At 33.7% G+C, this 21,249-nt stretch overlaps 1 protein-coding gene across 1 annotated transcript; it reads right to left on the bottom strand.

Moving 5' to 3' along the window:
* Positions 1–2,146: 2,146 nt before the first annotated feature.
* Positions 2,147–20,991, bottom strand: NRPA1 (nuclear RNA polymerase A1). Its single transcript, XM_089718479.1, has 20 exons — positions 20,825–20,991; positions 20,120–20,279; positions 19,651–19,968; positions 18,457–18,681; positions 18,126–18,299; positions 17,456–17,615; positions 15,990–16,180; positions 13,936–14,199; positions 12,695–12,783; positions 12,407–12,554; positions 12,073–12,291; positions 11,448–11,846; positions 11,164–11,311; positions 9,884–10,092; positions 9,200–9,402; positions 8,031–8,229; positions 7,648–7,913; positions 6,307–6,447; positions 3,383–4,310; positions 2,147–2,904 (listed from the first exon to the last, which is right to left on the bottom strand). Exons 3-20 carry the CDS (start codon positions 19,795–19,797, stop codon positions 2,308–2,310), a joined length of 4,707 nt encoding a protein of 1,568 aa, XP_089574605.1. The 5' UTR covers positions 19,798–19,968; positions 20,120–20,279; positions 20,825–20,991; the 3' UTR covers positions 2,147–2,307.
* Between the last annotated feature and the right edge of the window lie 258 nt (positions 20,992–21,249).

The following is a 21,249-nucleotide window of genomic DNA, read 5'->3' as shown; positions in this document are numbered from 1 at the left end:
TACTGTGATAATTTTTATTTTCAATGAACAGAAAACCATTTGTCACTTGCTGTCAACATTTCCTGTTTGCTTTAACTACAAACAATTCAGATTTTGACTATGGATTAACAATTTTGTCAAACAGTAAACACCCATCGTATCAACATTGCCAAGAATTGAAGTACAACAGGAAGACATTGATTACATCTTTTCATTAAAGCATCTCATGGATTAACTTGCTTTATGATTTGACATGTTTCACTCAATTTAAAATCAATAAACTCCATCACTTTCATTCCACATGTTCATGTTTTCTTGCGATGTTGAGGCATAGGATTGGAGTATTATTAGGTTTTAAAAGAGATGAACCGCTCAAGTTTCAGTCTAATAGAAATTCGCTTTCAGCCAACTCGTAAACTAGCTTAATAAGTAGATATCACTTAAACGTACGTAATTAAAAGTAACGTCAATTTAGTTTGGTAGATTTCGAATTCGGTTCATTTATCGAGCCGAGCCGAGCCTGAGCATATTAGCTGAATCATCCGTCCATAGCCTTTATAAGTATAGTATTTTATAGAATCTGAACTAGTTCGGTAGATGTAGAGTACTTCATGACTCAATCATATACGTAAAATACCATTTTTTATCGTTTCAAGAATTATAAACATAATATACTATTTGTTCATATCAAAAATATTAAACATATACAAGAAAAAGATCTTTGAAGAAAAGAAAGATATTATGTCAGCATTTGAAAAGGGGTTTTTTTTTTTTTTTTTTTTCCTTCTTATGGAAATTAGAAATTATTAGTTAGGGTCTCAAATTTTAATTTTTATATAATATTAGAAGGCAAACATTCGATTGTTGGGTTTGAAAGTGAATGCAAGGAGGTCTCAAATGATTATTAGTTGAAGCTGAGTACACTTATTTAAACAGGATGTGCTGGAAAGAGCAGACAAAATAGCTTTTTCTTATTCCAGGTTTTACTAGCATCAACTGATGTAAAGGGCGAAGCATTTATTATACTCTGTTTAGTCCAAAGTCATTTCAACTTTAAAGAAGGTGACAAGTGAAAATCAACTCATCTTCTTCTTGTTTTTTTAATGATTTTTATTTTTTTTACTCAGATTGACCTAAATTACTGTCTTTTTATATGTTGTTTTTGTTCTATTGAGGATGTTCTAAAATCCCATCACAGCTTACCACCGAGATTTATGTGCTAACACAATAAAAGCTTCAAGATATATGGAAAAACTGGGTAGAGAAAGCAAACTATACAGAAGTATACAAACACTATTAATTAATAATTAGCATGTGAGCAGACCTTATTCTTAAGTTTTTGCAAGTCAAAATTCTTTAGCAAATTTCAAATATTTAATGCTATATTATCTCCTTGAGTTAGTATTTTGTCTTTCGTTTTCTTTTTTTTTTAACCCTCGTTTATTTTTCTATTTTCACATTCTTTATTCTCATTTATTCAATTCTCATCAAGGTTTGTTTTGGGTCAATCCATAAAAGAAAATCACATTAAACAAAAAGCAAAATAAAGACATCAATGAGACTTAACTCCATGCTACTTGAATGGGCTTTGCTAAATGGCACGTCGCAATCTATGTAAATTTACAGTTACACCCTTAACGTGATATCAGCAATATCTAAATTGCTAAAAAGTTTTTCTAAGACATTATAGTATTTTCACTCATATTGATTCTAACACAAGTTGTGTCAAAAATATTTTCCTTACTAGAACAGTCTCCATGTTAGTAAAATTGAGAGCCATAAACAAAATAGAAACAAAACAGTGCATTAACATTCATTCAAACATAAGAAACCTAAGTATAAATAAACTAAAATATCTGAGAACAAACAGCCATGTTTCATCAAAATTTTGCTTCAATAAAAGCCCAAGTCCAATTTGATGGCATGGCATGATTGCGTAATCCAAAGTTCTTGACAAACAAAAATCCTCCATTGCTTATATAAGCTCTCTATTCAAATTTCAAATATAAATTCCACTCCAGAAGACAGGGAAGAAAAGTTATTAACCATCATTTCCAACTAAACTGATCTGCAACGGAGAACCGCTTCATTCTCAAATGTACAAACACTAAGAATCCGCTTCATTCTCAAATGTACAAACACTAAGAATCCACTTGACATGAAGAAATTTAAAAGCTTTAATTTCATCAACTTTATCAAATTCAAATATAAAGAGAACTTGGATGTTGCAGTGATATAAATTAGGGGCAAAAAATATACATAGATGTAATTTTATAATGAATCAAGAAGCAATTAGAATAAGAATCCTTCAAAAAATTGAAATGCGCATCAAATTTCCAGTTTTTGCATCAAATCAAAAGCACCCGTACCCATTTTCACTGGCAATCCAAGACAAATCCTAGCAGATGGAGTCTCTAAGTTATCAGTTTCACCATGCAGCGCCGCTTCAACAATGAATTTGGAAGCTGTCTCAAAAGACATTTTACTAAAAGGCGATATTGACTCTGCTATTCCCCCAAAACGGTTCATTGGACGATAACCACCCGAATGGGTCATAAAATCAGCAATAAGTGACAAGTGCCGGGTACTAACAGATATACCATAAGACTTGAATACATGGTTTATCTCTCTAATGATAGTTTCCCTGGCAGCTTCTACTCCATAAGTTGTTAACATAGCAGTGATGTTATTGGAATAAATATACCTGATATCCAGGTGATCATGCATTTTCCAAAAAGTACTAAAATCTAACCCAGTTGCTTCTAGTGCAGGAACATTTTCTTTTTCTTTAGCACTAATATCAACCCTTTTCTTTGGATCATCCCCATAGTAAATCACTTGATTCTCTTTGCAAGTAGTCAATCGACATCTTTCAATCCTCCCAGGGTTCTGGATGTAGACCTTCTTGGCTGTCTTCTGAGCAATCTACATATATGATTAAATAAACATTTACTCTCACCTATTGGTGTTAGAAAGAATTTAATAGGATATGAACAAGAACACCATTAGTGTTTTTTGACATAATTACCCACTTACATCAAAATTCAGTAAGTGGTAAACATAATTATTCTTAGGATGATATCAACTAACGGATAATGATTCACCACTATGATGCTCAATTAAGATAGGGCAAGACAACATCAGGATATGGCAGCACATAAGTATGCACATGTTTATGATGCTAATCAGCCTAATTAATCAAATAGAAGGTGGATAGGGATTACAATCCTTGGCCACTAGTCTAAGAGCACTAGAAACTTAAAACAAATATCATGATCTTAGGACAGGCACAATAAGAAAAAAAGTTAAAAATCTATCAAATTGCCAAGGCATTTTAAATGGAGGTCAACATTGACATACAAATATCAATATGGCAAAAGCTGAAACACCAAGTTTAAGTTACCTCAGCTAGCAAAATATGAGGTTCATTGGTGAATTTGAAGTGGACCTCAAAGTGCATATCTCTGGCTTCCACAAAGATTGCTCTATCATATTCCTTTTTGGATAATTTTGGCCTGTGTGTTCGTTTCGCCTTTTGTTTCTTCTTATTCCTTGACTTGGCCTTAGAATGGGTTTCACCCTGTGATGGACTTTCTGTAGCTTTGTCCTTCGACTTAGACTTGGAGGCCTTCCTAAGGAGTGGAGTTTCAGAAGCTTTGTTATCAAGCATGGCATCCTTACCAGTCTCAGTCTCATTATCTCCCTGATCAATTTCGCTTTCAAATCCAGACTCCTCACTAGCTGTAGATTCCCTTTCATTCAGTTCCTCAATGCCATCATCATAATCCATCTCATCAGTAGCTTGAACCTTTCTTTTCTGTGCATCTAAACCAAGATCCTCAGCCCTTTCACCATCATCATCCTCATCATCCTCATTACTGTCATCATTTTCTTCCCTGTGTAATCTGTTACCAGAAAAATCTTGTTCGTTGTCTTCCCTGCGTGATCTGCCACCAGAAAAATCTCCTTCATTTTCTTCCCTGCGTGTTCTATCCCCAGAAACATCTTCTTCTGCATCATTTGAAGCCCTTCGACTTGATTCCGAAATATTTTTAATGCCGCTAATTCTAGAGAGCAGAATAATATGACTTTGTATAGCATCCTCCAAGTCCCTCACAAAATCCACCTCTAAGATCTCTTCCCAGTCTTCTACTGATACATCAGCATATTGCGGATAGTGTACAGGTCTGTAAAGCTTCATTTTAAGCTTATAAATTCTGCAAATGCCATCACCCTGAATAGCAAATGGGAGGACGGATACTTCCATACTCTCTACTATGTCTGCCACACTGACCTTCTTCAACTTATCAGCAAGACGTTCCGCATCCTCCCTGCAGACAATAAATATATCAATTTATTTCTTCAGCCACAAACACATCCAACAACCACCTTGCTTTGAACAATAGGTCCATGCCACTGTTAAAACAATTACTTGCTTTAAACTGCATATGTGGTTAGAAACACAATACATTGATTCATATATATCACCTATAGACTAGAAAAAGAACTTGAATTATCCTGTTAAACCATCCTCCTGAAATGATGTTTATATACATTAATTTCATTTACTCTGCCTAAGCAATCTAATCAAACATACTCATGAACAAAATCAAGGCAAATCACCTATGCTCGTATCTAGATCATTTATTAAAAGAACGTAAAATGTGCATTCAAACTTGTTTGTTAATTTCAAGAACAAACATTGACAAGATTTTATCAAGCATGTCCATGAGGTGTTCATCAACAACAATAGTCTACTTAGAGGACAATATAGTTCGTATATTGTAAATGGTTCCTAATTTACCATCTCAGGTTCTCATTTGATATTTCCAAACTTGCACCATAACTCATTATGTCAAAAATCAAGTGGGGCAAGGAGTCTGAAATTTTGGAGTTCTGTAAAAGACAAATTTCCAGGGATATAGGAAATTTAACATAGCAAAGATTTACATGTAACATAATGATCTATACGCTAACTTTGATAACCCAACTGTTTTTCATTCGTCCACCCAATGTTAAGGTCAAGCTCAGACTCCGTGCCTGAGATCAAAGGCAATTATACAAGACATTTGGAGCCATTTATTTGATGTAGTGCTGTTACGGTCCCAAATTTGGATCTAGTTATGGGTCTTTGAATTAGGGGATCAGGTTTGAGATGGGTATCTTAGAAGGAGTTTTCTTCCTTGTATCAATGGTGACAGACTTAGAGAGAATCTGCAATCTCTTAGAGCTCGTCAAGAGAGAACTCTACAATATCTGAGTTTTAGGAAATCAAAACCTTTTCTTAACAGTCTGCTTGCATTTTTCCTGATATCACAGCCTTTTAAACAACTAAATATAAAGCTAAAACTACCCACTACCCGCTACCCACTAATAGCTACCCATTACAATAAATAACTTGCTTAACCACCCCACTAATACCCGCGAACAAAGAAACTTATAATAACATGATAAACACTGAATAACTAAATAGCAGTAAAACTACCCTAATTCCAGCAGTGCCATAACAAGTGCACAACAAACTGAGCTCTGTTCCAGGATATATTCCTTCAGAGCACACAATTATTGCAAGAAGCAATAATAGGAATGGACACGAAGTCTTAGATGTTGTCTGGTAAAATTGAAAATTAACTATTGAAATTGAAGAGCTGGGTATTAAGCATTGAGCAATACAAGTGCAGAAATTTATAAATTTCAAAGTTAATTAGCCTCATTGTATTTGATGTAAATTGTAGGTTAAAATTTTAACTTATCATTTTAAATGAAATTTAGGTTAGCTGAAACGATTAAGCTTTGTTTGGATGAAGGGAGGGAGGGATAATTAAAGTAAGGTATAGTAAAGTATGGTAAGAGAAAGTATGTTAGATGTCTTTTTTGTGTTTGTGGAGATGGTATGGTAAATGAAGGTTTAATAACATTGTTTTATTTAGTTTAATGGTACAGGAAAGTAATGTTAAATGTAAAGATTACGAAAATATCCTTGTTATGGAAGATTTATAAATATAACTATGGATAATTTTGGAAATCAAATTTTTTAACCATGCTTACACCCTAATTCGGCGGGTTGAAGATTGGGTATTTAGATGGGTTTTCAACCCCTCAAATAACTCTCGAAAAACCATCCTCTCCCTCAAACCCTCTTCCCAAACAACTAAATAATCTCCCCTTACCTTGCCATACTCTCCAAACCCATCAAATAACTTTCATCCAAACAATCTGTTAAATAATACGTAAATAAATGTTATCAAACAACTTAAAACTAAGTCGTTGAAAATGGTGTTATCAAAAACCAACTTAGTGTTGGCTGATAAAGTTTATGCAACTTACTTTGTTCTTCCCTTTTGCAGGGGGCAGGTGATAATTGGTGTTTTGATATTACTTGCAGCAGTCATCAAGATTTCTTGAAGACGTGGGATACCCAGGGTGACATTCATTTCACCTCGCCCAGCCAAATGGAAAGTATTCAACCTGTAAATCAACAACAACATTTAAATGAACAAATATTATTTGCTCAAGCGACTTAAGTTGAAAATAATGAACTCAAGTGCATATGAAGAATAAACCTCTATATTTATAACTATACGTACATAATGGAGGCAATACTAAAATTTGCATGCATGAACAGAAAAGAAAAAATAAATCCTTCAATTATCTATTACACATGCATTAAAATGAATGAAATTTTTTAATTATGCAAAATTAGCCAATGTAGGATCACTGTTTCATTTTACTCCTTCAACCTTCAACTGTATTAACAAATAATTGCCCTCATTAATATTTGCACCAACTCAGAATTATGCTAAGCCCTTCCCAATTACCCCATCAGACCTTCCAAAGTTAGACTCCATTAGATAAATTTAAATATCACTGCATGACTTCTGAAACTTTCAGACTCATCCGCTGTCATTTAAGTTGGTCCATTCATATATATCCAAAACAATTCTATGAGAGCACCCAAACTTACAAGATCTCCAATTTGTAACTCATTAATATCAACTAGTAACCAAATAAAAGTCCAATTTTGTAATGCCTTTCATCTCCTACTATCAATTGTTAACTCTCCTCGTATATATCTCCATTCAATGTGAACTAGAAGATAAGAAAATAAAATTGTTACCTTGATTTAAAACAAAACCAAACACAAAATCCAAAGTAGAGTAATTTGAAAAGACCATCAAAGAAGAAAAAAATTTTCCTTGAAATCAAGCGTTACCATAAAATGATTGAAACCCCCCCCCCCCCCCCCCAAAAAAAAAAAAAAAAAAAAAAAAAAAAAAAAAAAAAAAAAAGCAGAAAGAAAGAAAGAAAGAAAAGGGAAAAAATAAAAAGATAAAAAGATATAATGATGATTGTATTATACAACTTACAAAACCAAATTATAATTGAACCTCCAAATTACATCCCTATTATGTAATTCATGAGCTGAGAACAAAAGATGAATTATTTTCAGGTACATAATCAAAATCATATTAAGCTATGTTTTCTCAGAGCTCAAACACAACATCAACTGTACAACCAGCATCACACAGTTTTAACTGCAGACGCATAAAGCCATAAACCACTGAACCCCAAAAACAATAATAAAAGGTGTGAAGTACTTGTTGTATGTTGAGGAAAGAACACAAACATACAGGTATACATAAACTAAATATAGAAAAGAAATCTCACGTCATCTGTGTTGATGGCTCTCCTACTGACTGAGCAGCCAGCACACCAACTGGTTCTCCAGGCTGTGCAAGACTCAAGAGGAACTTCTGCTTCATTAAGTTATATAAATCCTCATGTTTCACTAAATTAGAAGTTACACGCCCCATCAAAGAGAAATCATCAAGGAATTTGGCTGCTTTTTCACTAAGAGCTTTCGGCAATTCCGAAACATAAGAGTTAAATGTGACAAGCTGGTTACCACATTGTTTGTAAATCATGTCTTGATTCTGAAAATAAAAAAATAATAAGAAAATAGTTCAGGATCCAGATTCTGAAAAACAGATTGATCTATTAAGTTGTTCCATTAAAATTCACACCCCCAAAAACCATAAGCAAGTTCTCACCATTGCCAGTTGTTCAAATTTTGCAATGAAGCTCGTCCTGTGAACATCCACACCATCTTCTCCATAGTAAAACTGTACGACTGAGCCATCAGCATCACGAACTGTATGATCATAACTAATTTTCAAACACTCGAGGTTTTTAATCAAGCATCTTTGCAAGTAACCACTACGAGATGTTTTCACTGCTGTATCAACAAGCCTATAGAATAAAACGCACAATAATTAGTAAAATAATCAACAATCAAATGACAGATTCTGAAACCTGGTCCGAACAAGCAAGGTGCCATGTAACAGGAAGTCTTTGCATATAATACCAAACAGCACAATGTTAGCATTCTGACAGATAAAAATCCAACTCAAAATGACGAGAAATAAAGTAACAGTTGAGCATGTGGCCTAAATTTAGGTCTAGCTTCTAGATAGTCAAAATAGACATTCTACAAAGTTGTTTTAACCAAGTAAGGTTTCATCTGCAAATCATAAATTATACTTGTCATTGGTGGTTCCAAAATATGAACTATAAAATAATTTACTGGCACATTAATCATGCTTGACTCAAATCGATTGCACCTTAATCCCCAATTAATTGGTATTGGCTACATCAATTAATTTCTTCCAATCTTAAGCCTGCATAGATATTTTATAATATAGCCAGTCCAGAGACTGGATAGAAGAGGCTTCAGCAAGCAACAAAAAATACTTTGTCACATCTCATGAAATGGATCAAAACAAGTATTGCCACATCAGTTACAATTCAACTAATTTTTGTTTAACTAATTTTGATGAGGGAAAAAAGAAAATAAGAGAATTCCTAGATTAAGTAAAGAAGCAAATTTCATCGTCTAAACCAATCCAGGTACATATCTCTAGCTTGCACAATAACAAAGAACAAGATAGAGATAAATCCCAGTTAACTATTTAGATGAATATTCTTTTTGTGTCGATCCATATTTCATAGATACACTAAAATTAACTTAGATTCTCCACATGTCAAAATGCTGCTTTAAAAAATTATCCAATTGAGTCATTGACAGCTCAAAACCCTCTCTGGTTCAGCACATGAGACAATCTATGCAGACATACACTCAGAATCATGTCATGCCATACCGTACAATATAGCTTCAAACTTGTACAAAATTGAGAAAAGGTCAATATTGAAGCTGATTTACCCTTCACGACCAGCCATACAATGAAAATAATATTCTTGAGGACGAAGACCAGTAAGAAAACGATCAATAATATAGCCTCCAGCACGAGCCGCCCAATCCCATGGATGAAAGCAGGGTAAGGTCTTTCCAGAAACCATTCGAGGAACTCTTTTGCCTTCCAATTCTTGTTGACCCAAAAAAGAAGAAATTTGTTGGAAGTTAACCTAGGCAAAGCACAATGCAATTAGTTTACAACTGTTAATATTGAGGAGTTAAAGGTCTAATTAGTCCTCTCACACCGAGATATGGAGATAAACTGAGATCCAACCCACTAATGCATGTGGCTAAATTTTAAAGTAAGGCATTAAAAAAGCCAAATTCAATCCTGATTCCAGGTTATACCCAATACTACTTGACTATGGGCATAATGGACTTCAATAGTATGAATAAACACAGGACGTAAGGTCACAAGGAGGTGTAAGATCACTCAACAAACAAATTGAACTAGTTCAAATTGAATAAATTCTGAGATTCTAGCTTATGCACAAAGCACATGGCCAAGGATTTAACAGAATCAAATTATACGAGTAAGGTGATGTAGTCAAAATAAGGTATTAAAACCACTCAACAAACTAATTGAGCAATTCAAGGTGTCCAGGCAATGCCACAACTACGGAACTAGAAATCACTACACACAAAACTTACCTTGCTACCTTTAGCACCAGATGTGGTCATAAGAGAGATACAATTCTTTCCAGAGGGTTTTAGTAACCCATCAGACAACAACTTATTGATGACCCCAGAGCTTGTTTTTGTATTAAGTTCATTACTCATCTGCCTATCCAAATATGATAAGGCAGAATCTCCATCGCTGCGAATAGTTCTTTCAATATTCAATTGCAATTCCACTGGGTCTGCAAACAAAAGTAAAAAATTGTATCCATGAAAAGGAAGACATAAATGCAAAATTATCCATTCAATAATGTAATAAATGACAAAACAAAGAAACATGTAGACTTCAATGAAGCAAGAAATTTAGCACCGTAGCAGGTATATTGTTAAGTACAGAAAATTCCTGCAACATTAATTACTGCTCAAGTCCTTCATAAAACAAGATTTCAAACATGGCATGCCACTCAATCAAGTAATAGGCTCATTACTCGGAAATATCATGTTTAAATTACATGGGATAGAATGTCAAGTAGGCATTTTTCTACACAAATCTTCATATCCAGTAAGTTCTCTTTCCAAGTAATATACTTGGAAGAAGTACAATTCAAGCTTCACAATTGAATAAAAAATACAGTATGGTATTTCAAATCGGGTGATTTCTACTTGCGTGGTAGGTAGGGATTTCAAATGAAGAGATTTATATTTGTATATAAGGTTCTCAAATTTGCACAAGTTTGATAGATTCACTGGAGTTAGATATAATAAATAGCTGATGAAAACGAGTTAATACCAAGTATAAGATGTGATTTCATACAGCCCTAAGAATTGTTTGGACCATTTTTTTTCCACTATAGTTCCAACTGGAAACTCATATTCAAATAGTTGGACTTAGAATTTCATTCGAAAAACAAAATGACCAACAAAAACACAGACACCTAAAGGTCAGCACAAGCTTCCTTTGCCAATTTTTTATTTTCAAGGCCATATATGACTATTCAATTACCGAGAAACTTTAGATATGAAACCAATTGTGATGTTGACGAAAAGACTAAAACCTATAAAGATTATTGTGAAACTTGCTACTGTCATGTTGCAGGTGCCCAGATTCAATCAAAATTAAAAAATATGCCAACAACACATAAACAAGTTCGAAGATGTGTGAAATCATTTCTTATCTATTCATTCCTAATACAGTTTCAACCACAATAAATCAGACAAAACCCATTTGAATCAGCATTTTTATGCATTCAAATTCCAAATTTACCTTCCGTGCTAGGCAGCATTAGAAAGGAGAGGGAAGAAGAAAACTATACCTATCTCAATGCTTTCATCCTTGATTCCAATGAAATTACGATGAACTGCTTCACCACTCCTTTCACAGCTTTCAAGTAGCTTCTTCCTTTCATCATCTATAGATTCCATTATCAAAAGATCATCCACTCCACATGTGAACCCATGCATCTGATAATCACATAAAATAGTTCAAACATGATAATATGTACAACAACAAACTGAACACCAAAAAAAAAAAAAAAAAAAAAAAAAAAAAAAAAAAAAAAAAAAAAAAATCAAAGATATTAATCTAATGCTTCTGGACCTGCAAATAAGCAGTGAACAGACGACTTAATGCTGAGAGTAAAACGCCAGCTGTATTTGAGCCAAAGAGTTCATGGACTGTATGCACCAAACCATATTCACCAAATTGAGCTTTGTCAATCACACCACGAACCAATTCATTCCTATAAATCAACATTATTTCTTCATCAGGTTCCTTTTTCTGTGGAGTATTTTTATCAGGCTTCTTTTGCTTATCTTCATTAAATCGCTTTTCCTTTACATCAGACTTTTGTTTCTTATCCTCATCAGACTTCTTTCCATCACAGGGCTTGTACTCCTTAGCTCTGCTATTAAAAAAATTAGTCGGTATCTTTGCTTCTTTTTCAACAGTAAATGGCGGATGACCCCTTGTAATGTGATTTAACACAGCAGAAATGACCTAAAAAGACAATGGTAAATGAAAATATACAAACCATAAAAGCATCCGCAAGAAAATCAAGAGTGTGAAGCCAACAACAACATACATAATAGAAACATGAATTTGTGACTGAAAAAATCCTTGTTCAACCTCAAAATTTAAAAGATTAGATAACTCACTTTTTAGCCTTCAAACCATACAAAACAAGTACTGAAGAATACATTTGAAAATTTCACTGAACACTAACCTGTTTTCCTGTCCAAAGAGGCTCTGGTTTCCATATTGCAGGTGGAAGTGTCTGAATCTCATCTTCAGATCGTGACCATAAAACTTTCTGGCCAGGTCTGCCATGGAAAGAAGTTGAACCAGCAGTGGAAACGCCAGAACTGTAAAGTAGTTGATTAAACTCATCTTGGCTTAAAAAAGTATCCTTCTTTGTAAGCAGCACAGAACTAATAATATGGTCCTGATAAAAAAAGGATGGAAATTATGATGTCTCCAACAGAATGCTAAAAAATTACAAGAAAAAGATAGGGTCAAACGGTAATAGTTATGGATTATTATCAAAGAAACATTAAAACCTGAATCAAGCCCCTGAGTGGTTCACCGTTGGAAGGCCTGACATATTGATTATTTGCATTGACAATGCCATATGCTTCAGCTCGAGAAAGTTCATCTTGTGGGAAATGAACATTCATTTCATCACCATCGAAATCAGCATTGTATGTACTGGTATTAGAACAATTTTCAAATTATAAACACAAGAAGAGATGTAAAATGTAGCAATTAAAAAAAATGGAATTCGTGCAGCCTCATGCTTGCGTGAGAGTACACAAACCACACATATATATGAGATTTATTTTATCTACCTGCAATTTGCATAGTGCATACGAAGAGTTTTCTCTCCCTTCAATACACGAACGACATGTGCCATTATACTGGGCTTATGAAGTGTTGGCTGCAATGCAAAAAATAATCACAGTAAAGCAAAATGAAACAAGCTTTTTTCTTTTTTCTTTTTTTTGGTGAAAGAACAAATAAAGTTCACAGATGAGGAAGCTTGATAAATAGGATCAGGCCTCAGAAAGAGAGAGACATAGAAGGCAGGTAAATAGAGCCGCCCCCCCCGGGGGGGGGGGGGGGGGTGTGGGGGTACTCAAACAGAGCAGAGAAACAGTGAAACAAAATGTTAAAAAAATCCTTCTAGATATCAAATAAAAAACTCCCCTCAAAGCTCCAAATAATAATAAGAAACTGCACATGTGCTGCTACAAAGGCAAAAATTGACCCAGTAAAAAAACTCTGTTTTTTTCCACTTGATGCACCACATAAATGCAATTATAGCAAGTCTCAAAGAATGTCATTACTTGCTTAACCAGAGCCCCAGAGATGAATCAACGATGAATCACTTAAATTAAGTGAAGCTTATTCATCATGTTTCAATTAATAAGAAAGGTATACATGAAAACATAATTTCCTAGACCTCATTTGCTCTTTGTACCAGTAACAAATTATTGGTAGCCATGGACCAAACCTTATTATTAGAAAATTCTTAGTTTTCAAATGCATATTACTAGAAGAAATGGTTTGAATTAGCAACACAAACAAGTTAGTGATCCTTACCCATGAGGAAAGGTCCAAAAAATATGTAATCAGGGTGATAAATATCAGTCATCAAACAGTGCTGCTTTATCAGAGTTTAATAGTAAATTTCAAAAAGCAGCAAAATCACATAAATTAATATTTTAACTTAATTTGCAACATATTAACACATTCCCCTATCTTTCTCACATATGTGCCTCCCCTCTCTGATGTCCTTTCCCTGACTGTCACCCACATTAGTCTTTAATCTGACCTCCTTTGTCAGGAGCAAAGCTTTTAGAGACTCCAAACAAAATGAAAATACAAGAAGAGAGAGTGAATACATCCCAAACAACAACAATCAGACAGGATGGCAGAAAATGTCTTAGTTCAAGCAAATACTATACTTCTGATAATGTAAAGCATAAAACATAGAACTTGCATTTTTTTTTTTTTTTTGGCAGAAAAACATTGCAGATGTCATCACATACATCACGAATGAAAATAATCTATTCACACGTGTATAAACCTGTCGATTGCATAGAACAACATCTCCATCTTGTAAATGGCGATAGACAATCTTGCCTTCATATTCACAATCAGAACTCTTCCCAGGTTGCATAATAGCTCCTCTTGAGGAAGGTAATTTCCGTGATATGGCAATACGCATTTTTCTGGCAACTGGCAGTTTGTTAGTTGACAACTTATCTACATAGTGCGTAGCTCCAGGGTGACTTTCTGAACCATTGAAGACAGCATTCCTCAACTTAGCAACGTTCCAAGGTGTCACTCTCTGCAAGGAAAATAACATCAAAAGCAGCAAAGAAATAGAAACAAAAAATCATGGTAACGACTTTAGTAAAATTTGCACCCCACCAAAAGACAGAAAATGCTGTTCAGAGTATTATGACTATCTGTAGGCACATTTGCATAACTAATTAATTATGCAACAAACAACTAAAGAAGAATATTATTTTTGAATAATACCTGAAAACATAGCCGCTAACCATCTAAACTACAAGAAAAAAGAAAAGTTACTTTTCATGCAATGAATTGAGTAGAATCACGCATAAACCAAAACCAAATACCAAGTGACACCAACTAACAAATTGTATGCACATGTATCAACAAGTTATTATCATCCTTTGTAATTTTAAGGAGATCTACAACTGTCAGTACCTTCACCTCTTACACTAGGGGCTAGCACCAATAGACCATGATGTTAAAGTTGATTATAAAATTTGCAAAGTCAACGTGATTCCTATGGATCCATCCTATAGGTTATACATTCTAAATATATTACTTTTATAGGGGTTTTAACTTATTTTACCGCGCTAGCGGTCTTCTCCCTTCACTATTGGATAAGATATCAAAGTCGAATTCAGAACTTCAACAAATTAGCCCCTTGATGTTGTTTAATGTTCATAAGTCACTTTAGCTTGAACAAGCACAGCATTATCCACTTTTGCTTTCAGTTTCACTCAAAAATAAACCCTATCTTCATTAAAGAGTAGTTGAACCACCATTTACCAAAAATCCAATAACTCCATATTGTCCAATCTTTTGCCTAATAAAGGAGTAAGAACAAAAGGGAACACATGACACAAGTCACACAACTTTATGCACAGTGATGAAGCCACAAATTTAGCCTCATATGGGCCAATCTTTCCCTGGCGCTTTATTATAATGTTACAAATTAATGAAAAGGAATTACCATCCATACAACACCAAACAAAAAATAACAAAAACTAATTCCATAGCTAGTAATGAAATTTTTATGTATATCTTACAGAAGTATATATTTACTAGAAAGAAATGACCAATTTCAGAAAAAATAAAAGATAAAAAACAAATCATGCTTATAGTAGAATACAATTTAAGCACAAGGAATCTAAATGGTGAAAAAAACTTTTGATAATGTAAATATACTAATCAAACAATTACAGCAACATTCTAAAAAAAAAAACAGAATAATGCTACAATAACCAAAAGTAATGCATCTACCAATGAGTAAACATCCCAGTTTTTCAAGGAAATATTCATATTCCAGAATATATAATAATTGTAATTACTCTAAAATCATAAAACAGAATTTTTTGTACAAGGAAAATTCATCATATATCATAATCTAAATTACAATTTAAAATGTATACTATTAATAATTGAAAAATATTAGAAAAATGAATTTTTTTAAACTATAACAAATGGATTTATATCATTTATATATTGTATGATTACACTGAAATTAAAAAAAAAAATGATAGCAACTGTGAAGTTTTTCAATAATTAAACAATAAAATGATGAAATTCACCTATCCAAAATACATTATAATAGATTAAAAAATATAACAGTGTGCGACAATGCATATGCACTTCCTAAATAGTCAGATGTGTTTACACATGATATTTCACTTGTGAAAAATTTAAAGATACAACTTTAGGTGCATGCATAATAATCCTGCAAAGTCTACTTAAAGTATATAGACAGATAGAAGGCGAATGAGAGTAATTAAAAAGCAGCCCCAAACCCACATAGTTTAACAAAGATATACAAATAAAACTTCATAAATAGGAGGTCCTTACCTCAGGATATGTTAACTTTACAGCAAAGCACGGAGGAATCCCAATTTCATTAACACCTAAATAAGGGTCTGGGGAGATAACAGAACGACATGCATAATTAACACGCTTTCCCATCATTTTCTGGCGAAAAAGTCCTTCCTTCTTCTCAAGCAACTGGCATATTCCAGAAGTAACATCCCTCTGCCCAGGACCTACTCAAGAACAGAGAGCCTAATAATAATTTGAGCTTGATCATATTTGAAAAATTGACATGACAAATTAGATAGACAAGTAGCAGGATTAGCAAATTAAATGCAAATATCACACAACATTTTTACTCTTTCTCCTTGGCCTACACCAAGGATTGATTTTTAACAGAGAAAACCAAGGAAATTCAACTAAAAGGCAACACGCAATGCCATACCAGTATTGTCCAGGAACTAATCCTCACAGCATAAGAAACCCAAGACAATATAATTTGTTCTTATGGAGTTTTAGATTACCTAATGATGTTGATCATGGAAAAAGTCTCAAAGCTTTCAGGCCTGGTGGTCCTTGAGTTTTATAAAAATTAAGAATTAGGCCCTTTGTTGCTAATGTTGAGTTTGAAATGGATCCAAAACAAAACGTAAATGTAATCTAGAACACATCATTTATATTGTCAAAGAACATTATGTTTTAACTTTATAAAATTTAAAGACAAAAGTAGAATTTGAAAGAAAAGAAAAGGAACAAAGTATGACGGCTATGATTCACAGGGCTTTTAAAAGTTTTCACATCATGAAAAACCATATTTTGGATCACCAATGCCATTCATGGGCTGACCCTAAAAACTTTTAGAGAGTTCCAATCCAGATAGAAAAAACACCACCCTAATCCTTTTTTTTTCCTGGTAAGGGTGAAGGTCAGTTTAAAGGCTTGAAAAGTGATATCTTAACTCTGAGTATTATCTTGACATTATGCTCCCTATAACACTGGAAGGATAGTTAACATGGAATTCAGCGCAGCAGAACAAGCTGCAATAAAATAACAGTTAACAGGACCAAATTAGCCAGTAGGCAATAGAAAAATGTCATCCAAGAGTAATCTTCTTAATCAAATTACAGGCAGTTTCTTGTGTGATTTTGTAAATTTCAGAGGTTTGCACTTGTCTGCTTGTGAAGAACATCAATTTGTATTAATCTTTTCCAGGTTTTGCAATTCCAAATAGAAAACAGCTAGGACTGCATAGCCCATACATGGCAAAATATATTGATGAGGCAAAAATAAAAATTTCAAGCTAAACTTGTAAACATCTATCAATTTAATAAAACAGACATGAAACTACAAGATTCAATATGCGTGTACCCAACTATATTTGATTTGGTGTTTGATTGAGATGCGAAAGACAACTCAGTGTCCGCAGCAGTGATCAGGAAGTCAGTTTAGAGAAAATATATGAATCAACAAACTAAAAACATACATCAGAGAAGTAGAGGTATAATTACCCTTTGCAGTTTTGCTATCAAACAAGATGTTTATAGATTGTTGAAGATCCATCCAACGCCTAACAATTTTTGAATGCTCTTTATTAATATGAGCATCTCCCAAATATATATTGGCCTCTAGCACCTTGCTTAACAAAACAGTTTGAGGATGCTCTCTCACCTGCAAGAAGAATCAATAAACAAAATGAAATATTGTGGCTCATTTAAGTGGCCTTCAATGACTTCCCCTTAGGAAAAAAGAATCGGGGAAAAAAAAAAAAAAAAAAAAAAACAACGCCGCGTAAAAGAGGTAACAAAGACAGCAAAAAATAAATAAATAAATAAGATATAAATTAACATCATGATTCAAGAACAGGCATATATGCATGTTTGTCAGACAAGAATATAAATATGTAAGCTTGTCAAAATAATGTCCCAATTTCTACTTATGGGTGAAAAGTGAGACGCTGAATAAGGCCCTAAAAAATCCCTCCAAAACATTTAAAAAAGTATTGGACCTTTTCTTTGTGCAATTGTCAGAGTAAATAAATTCTAAAATCATTCACTTGAAGCCTTTCAAAATGAACTACCATGACTAAAGCTATTCTGATGGGAATTCAACTGCTAACCGTTCTTTCAAAAATTTATATTAGTGCTGCTCTTTAAGGCCAGAATTTATACAAGTACTTACAGAATCGCCACCCTTTGTTGGTGGCCGGAATTTTATAGCAGCCACTAGAATGGTCTCCAAAAAGAACATAGAAGGCCCTGCTTTTTTCTTTCCAAATCCTTGCTGCTGAAGATCACTTATAAATGAGCAGATGCGGTCCTCATTTTCCCATAAAAGGTCTAATGCATCTTTAACCTGCAATGTGAAAAAAGCACAGGACATACTATCCAATCAGAAAATTTAAAATGCAGTTTTTGATCCAAAGATGTTTTTCTCATGTTGGAAAACACATGCCAACTACATCAGCCAAAGACATTCAAAGAGGGCACTTGTTAATGCTGGAAAGACATACCTCGGATGGTAAAAGCTGCTTGGAGAAAGCACTTCTCTGCTTATAAAACTCACGAGCCTCCTGACTCCCTTTTTTCTTATGCCTCTTCACATCAGTATCTTGGTTTCCCGAAGGTTCAGCTGACTCTTCTACATCCGTCATCTCATCAACTTCAGCAACTAATGGCCCTCCAAGCTGGCGTCCTCTTATTATATTTGCTCTAATACTAGCATCTGTCATACCACTCTGCAAATATGAACCAGGGGAAAAGTTAGTATAGCCTTTACGGATATCACATTACAGCACATGTTAGAATACCAACATAAGCTGCAATAAGAAGTAGTCTATGACCAAAAAAAAAAAAAAAAAAGAGAACCTCCAGATAATAAAACTGTGTGTATTCAGGCAAGCAATCCACATATAATAAGAAATTTTAAATGTCCATATGTTCAGAAGTATATACTTACAAACCAGAAAAATAATCTATACAAAGAAAGAAAAATTGCCTACCCAAAAATAGAATCTCACTCAATCATTGCTCTTACTACAACAACAAAACAAAGAATAAGCATAAAACTTTGACATGATTAACACCCAATATTAATTTTGAAATTCCATTGGCGTAAGAAGGAGATGGAGAAAAGATGGCAGCAAGTCAGCAGCAACAACAAAGAAAAGAAAGGAACTTTTCAAAAGAACTTGAATTCATCAAAAGTTAGAGAAAAGAAATATCAACAAAATAAGTCGGTATAATAGTTGCCTCAATACATGTCAGTTACAAATTAAATATTATTATTATTATTATTATTATTATTATCAATGGTCGATGCGAATATGATAAGCTTGTACAAAAAGGCAAAATGGTCCTGTGAGAGAACTGAAGAGCCAGATTACAAGAAAGCTCCATCAACTTAAGAATTGAAGCAAAATACATGCATCCATAGATTAATACGTTAGAGCACATGTCACTCGCAACAAAGTTAATTAGTTCAATATATCAACAAAAACTCCACACCCAGGATTCAATGATTTTCTTTTTCTAAATTTATGACATTTCCATTTATGATCAGGAACAAGCTCAAATACTTGCAGCAAAATCTATCATATATGATATATCTAAGAAAGCACATGCTATCATTCAAATTATAAAATGCAATAAAATTATTAAAGAAATAAAAATAAATAAAAAAGCCATAAATTATACTAAAAATATACCGTGTAAAACCACCCAAACATAGGTTTGGTAATGTTTGGATTTACTGCCCCACAATTCTTACACTTCTTAAATTTTGGCATCAGAAAAGTATTTAAAACAGATGTTGCTTCACTGAACTGAAGTGATGTCCACTCCTTCTGCTTCATATGCTCACCATTGTGACATTGTGCTCCTGAATGAACCGTAGAACAAGATTCATGGCTACCATCACTCTCCTCTGGATATAATGTCTCACTTGGTAAGACTGAATCTAATCTTTTAGCCCCAACAATATCACCTTTTACTATGAGTTCCAGTTGTTTAACGCATTTATCAACCTAAATAGATAGAGTTTAAAAAGAAACAGAATCAGAGAAGAAAAAAGCTATAGATAGATAGATAGATAAATAGATAGAGAGAGAGAGAGAGAGAGAGAGAGAGAGAGAAGAAGAAGAAGAAGAAGAAGAAGAAGAAGCCTAAGGGAAATACCTGGCCCCTATGAATTCTAAAATGGAAGCAATAAAAACAGGTCCTTTGCAGAAGTTTGTGAAGAAAATTGAAGAGCAGGGGATTGTAAACTGGAGAAACAAGATCTATATGGCCGCAATGACCAGGGCAATTGGTTAATCGTTGGCCACAAGTCTTGCAACTGCATTGAAGTAAAGAACCAGCTACATCAACTATAAGTCAACACGTTTGACCACGATATTGCAAATATGTATATTTAATATCGAATATATCAAATATAATATTACTAACTGCAACTCACTTTAGTGATGGGACACTATCAGAAACAACTGAAAAAACATCGCAATTCCTCAAAAGGAAACTCATGGACTACAAGAAAAATATTATTAAAACAATGGAAAGGTTGTGAATGATACCAAAGAATATCTTAACGTCCAAAAATGAATTGATATGCAATTTAAAACCATCAGTAATTAATGAAATCAAAGAAGAACACCAGTACATGTAACTAGCTCTGCAACCCATATCTAGTCCACGCATTTGAAGCGGATATAAATTATGGATATTATTACTTGCAAATGTTGAAATAGTATATCTCAATTGGAAAACATTCAGCAGAAGTTCTAATACACACGTGGATTTGCACATAAATTTTTAGTCTTTGAAAATTTTAAGCAACAAACTATCATGCACAGATTTCTATGTAAAAATATAGTAAGAACGTACATTGTCCCTTCACTTAGTGGCCCCAGTGCTGGATCATATAGTCCACCAAGCACAGGCCTATCCACAAGATCAAGCAATCTAGGGTCTGTAATCTTCACAAAACTATGTTTTCGAACCTCTTCATCAGTTAAGAAACTGAAAGTTATTGAGTCAATAGACTCAGTTGCACCCTGCAACAAAATCCAAATTCACAAACTCAATCAAATATTCAATATAACAGTCGATTAAAATCTAACAAAAGAACTAAAATTTAAAAGAAAAAAAAAATAAAAAACAAGGGTTCACGCATTACATTCACTTCAAGTAAAGGAATCAAAAATCACTTAAGAAGTTATTGTTTTTAGGTAGCAAAAAATTCTCAGCTCAATCAACCAAATCCTATGGCTCAAAACTAAATTTTTAACCAAATACAGAAGCATCATTCC

Source organism: Jatropha curcas, chromosome 2 (genome assembly GCF_041381405.1).
Source record: "Jatropha curcas cultivar XTBG-Jc1 chromosome 2, XTBG_Jcur_1.0, whole genome shotgun sequence".
Taxonomy (NCBI): Eukaryota; Viridiplantae; Streptophyta; class Magnoliopsida; order Malpighiales; family Euphorbiaceae; genus Jatropha; species Jatropha curcas.
This window is presented reverse-complemented; position numbering and strand designations above follow the sequence as displayed.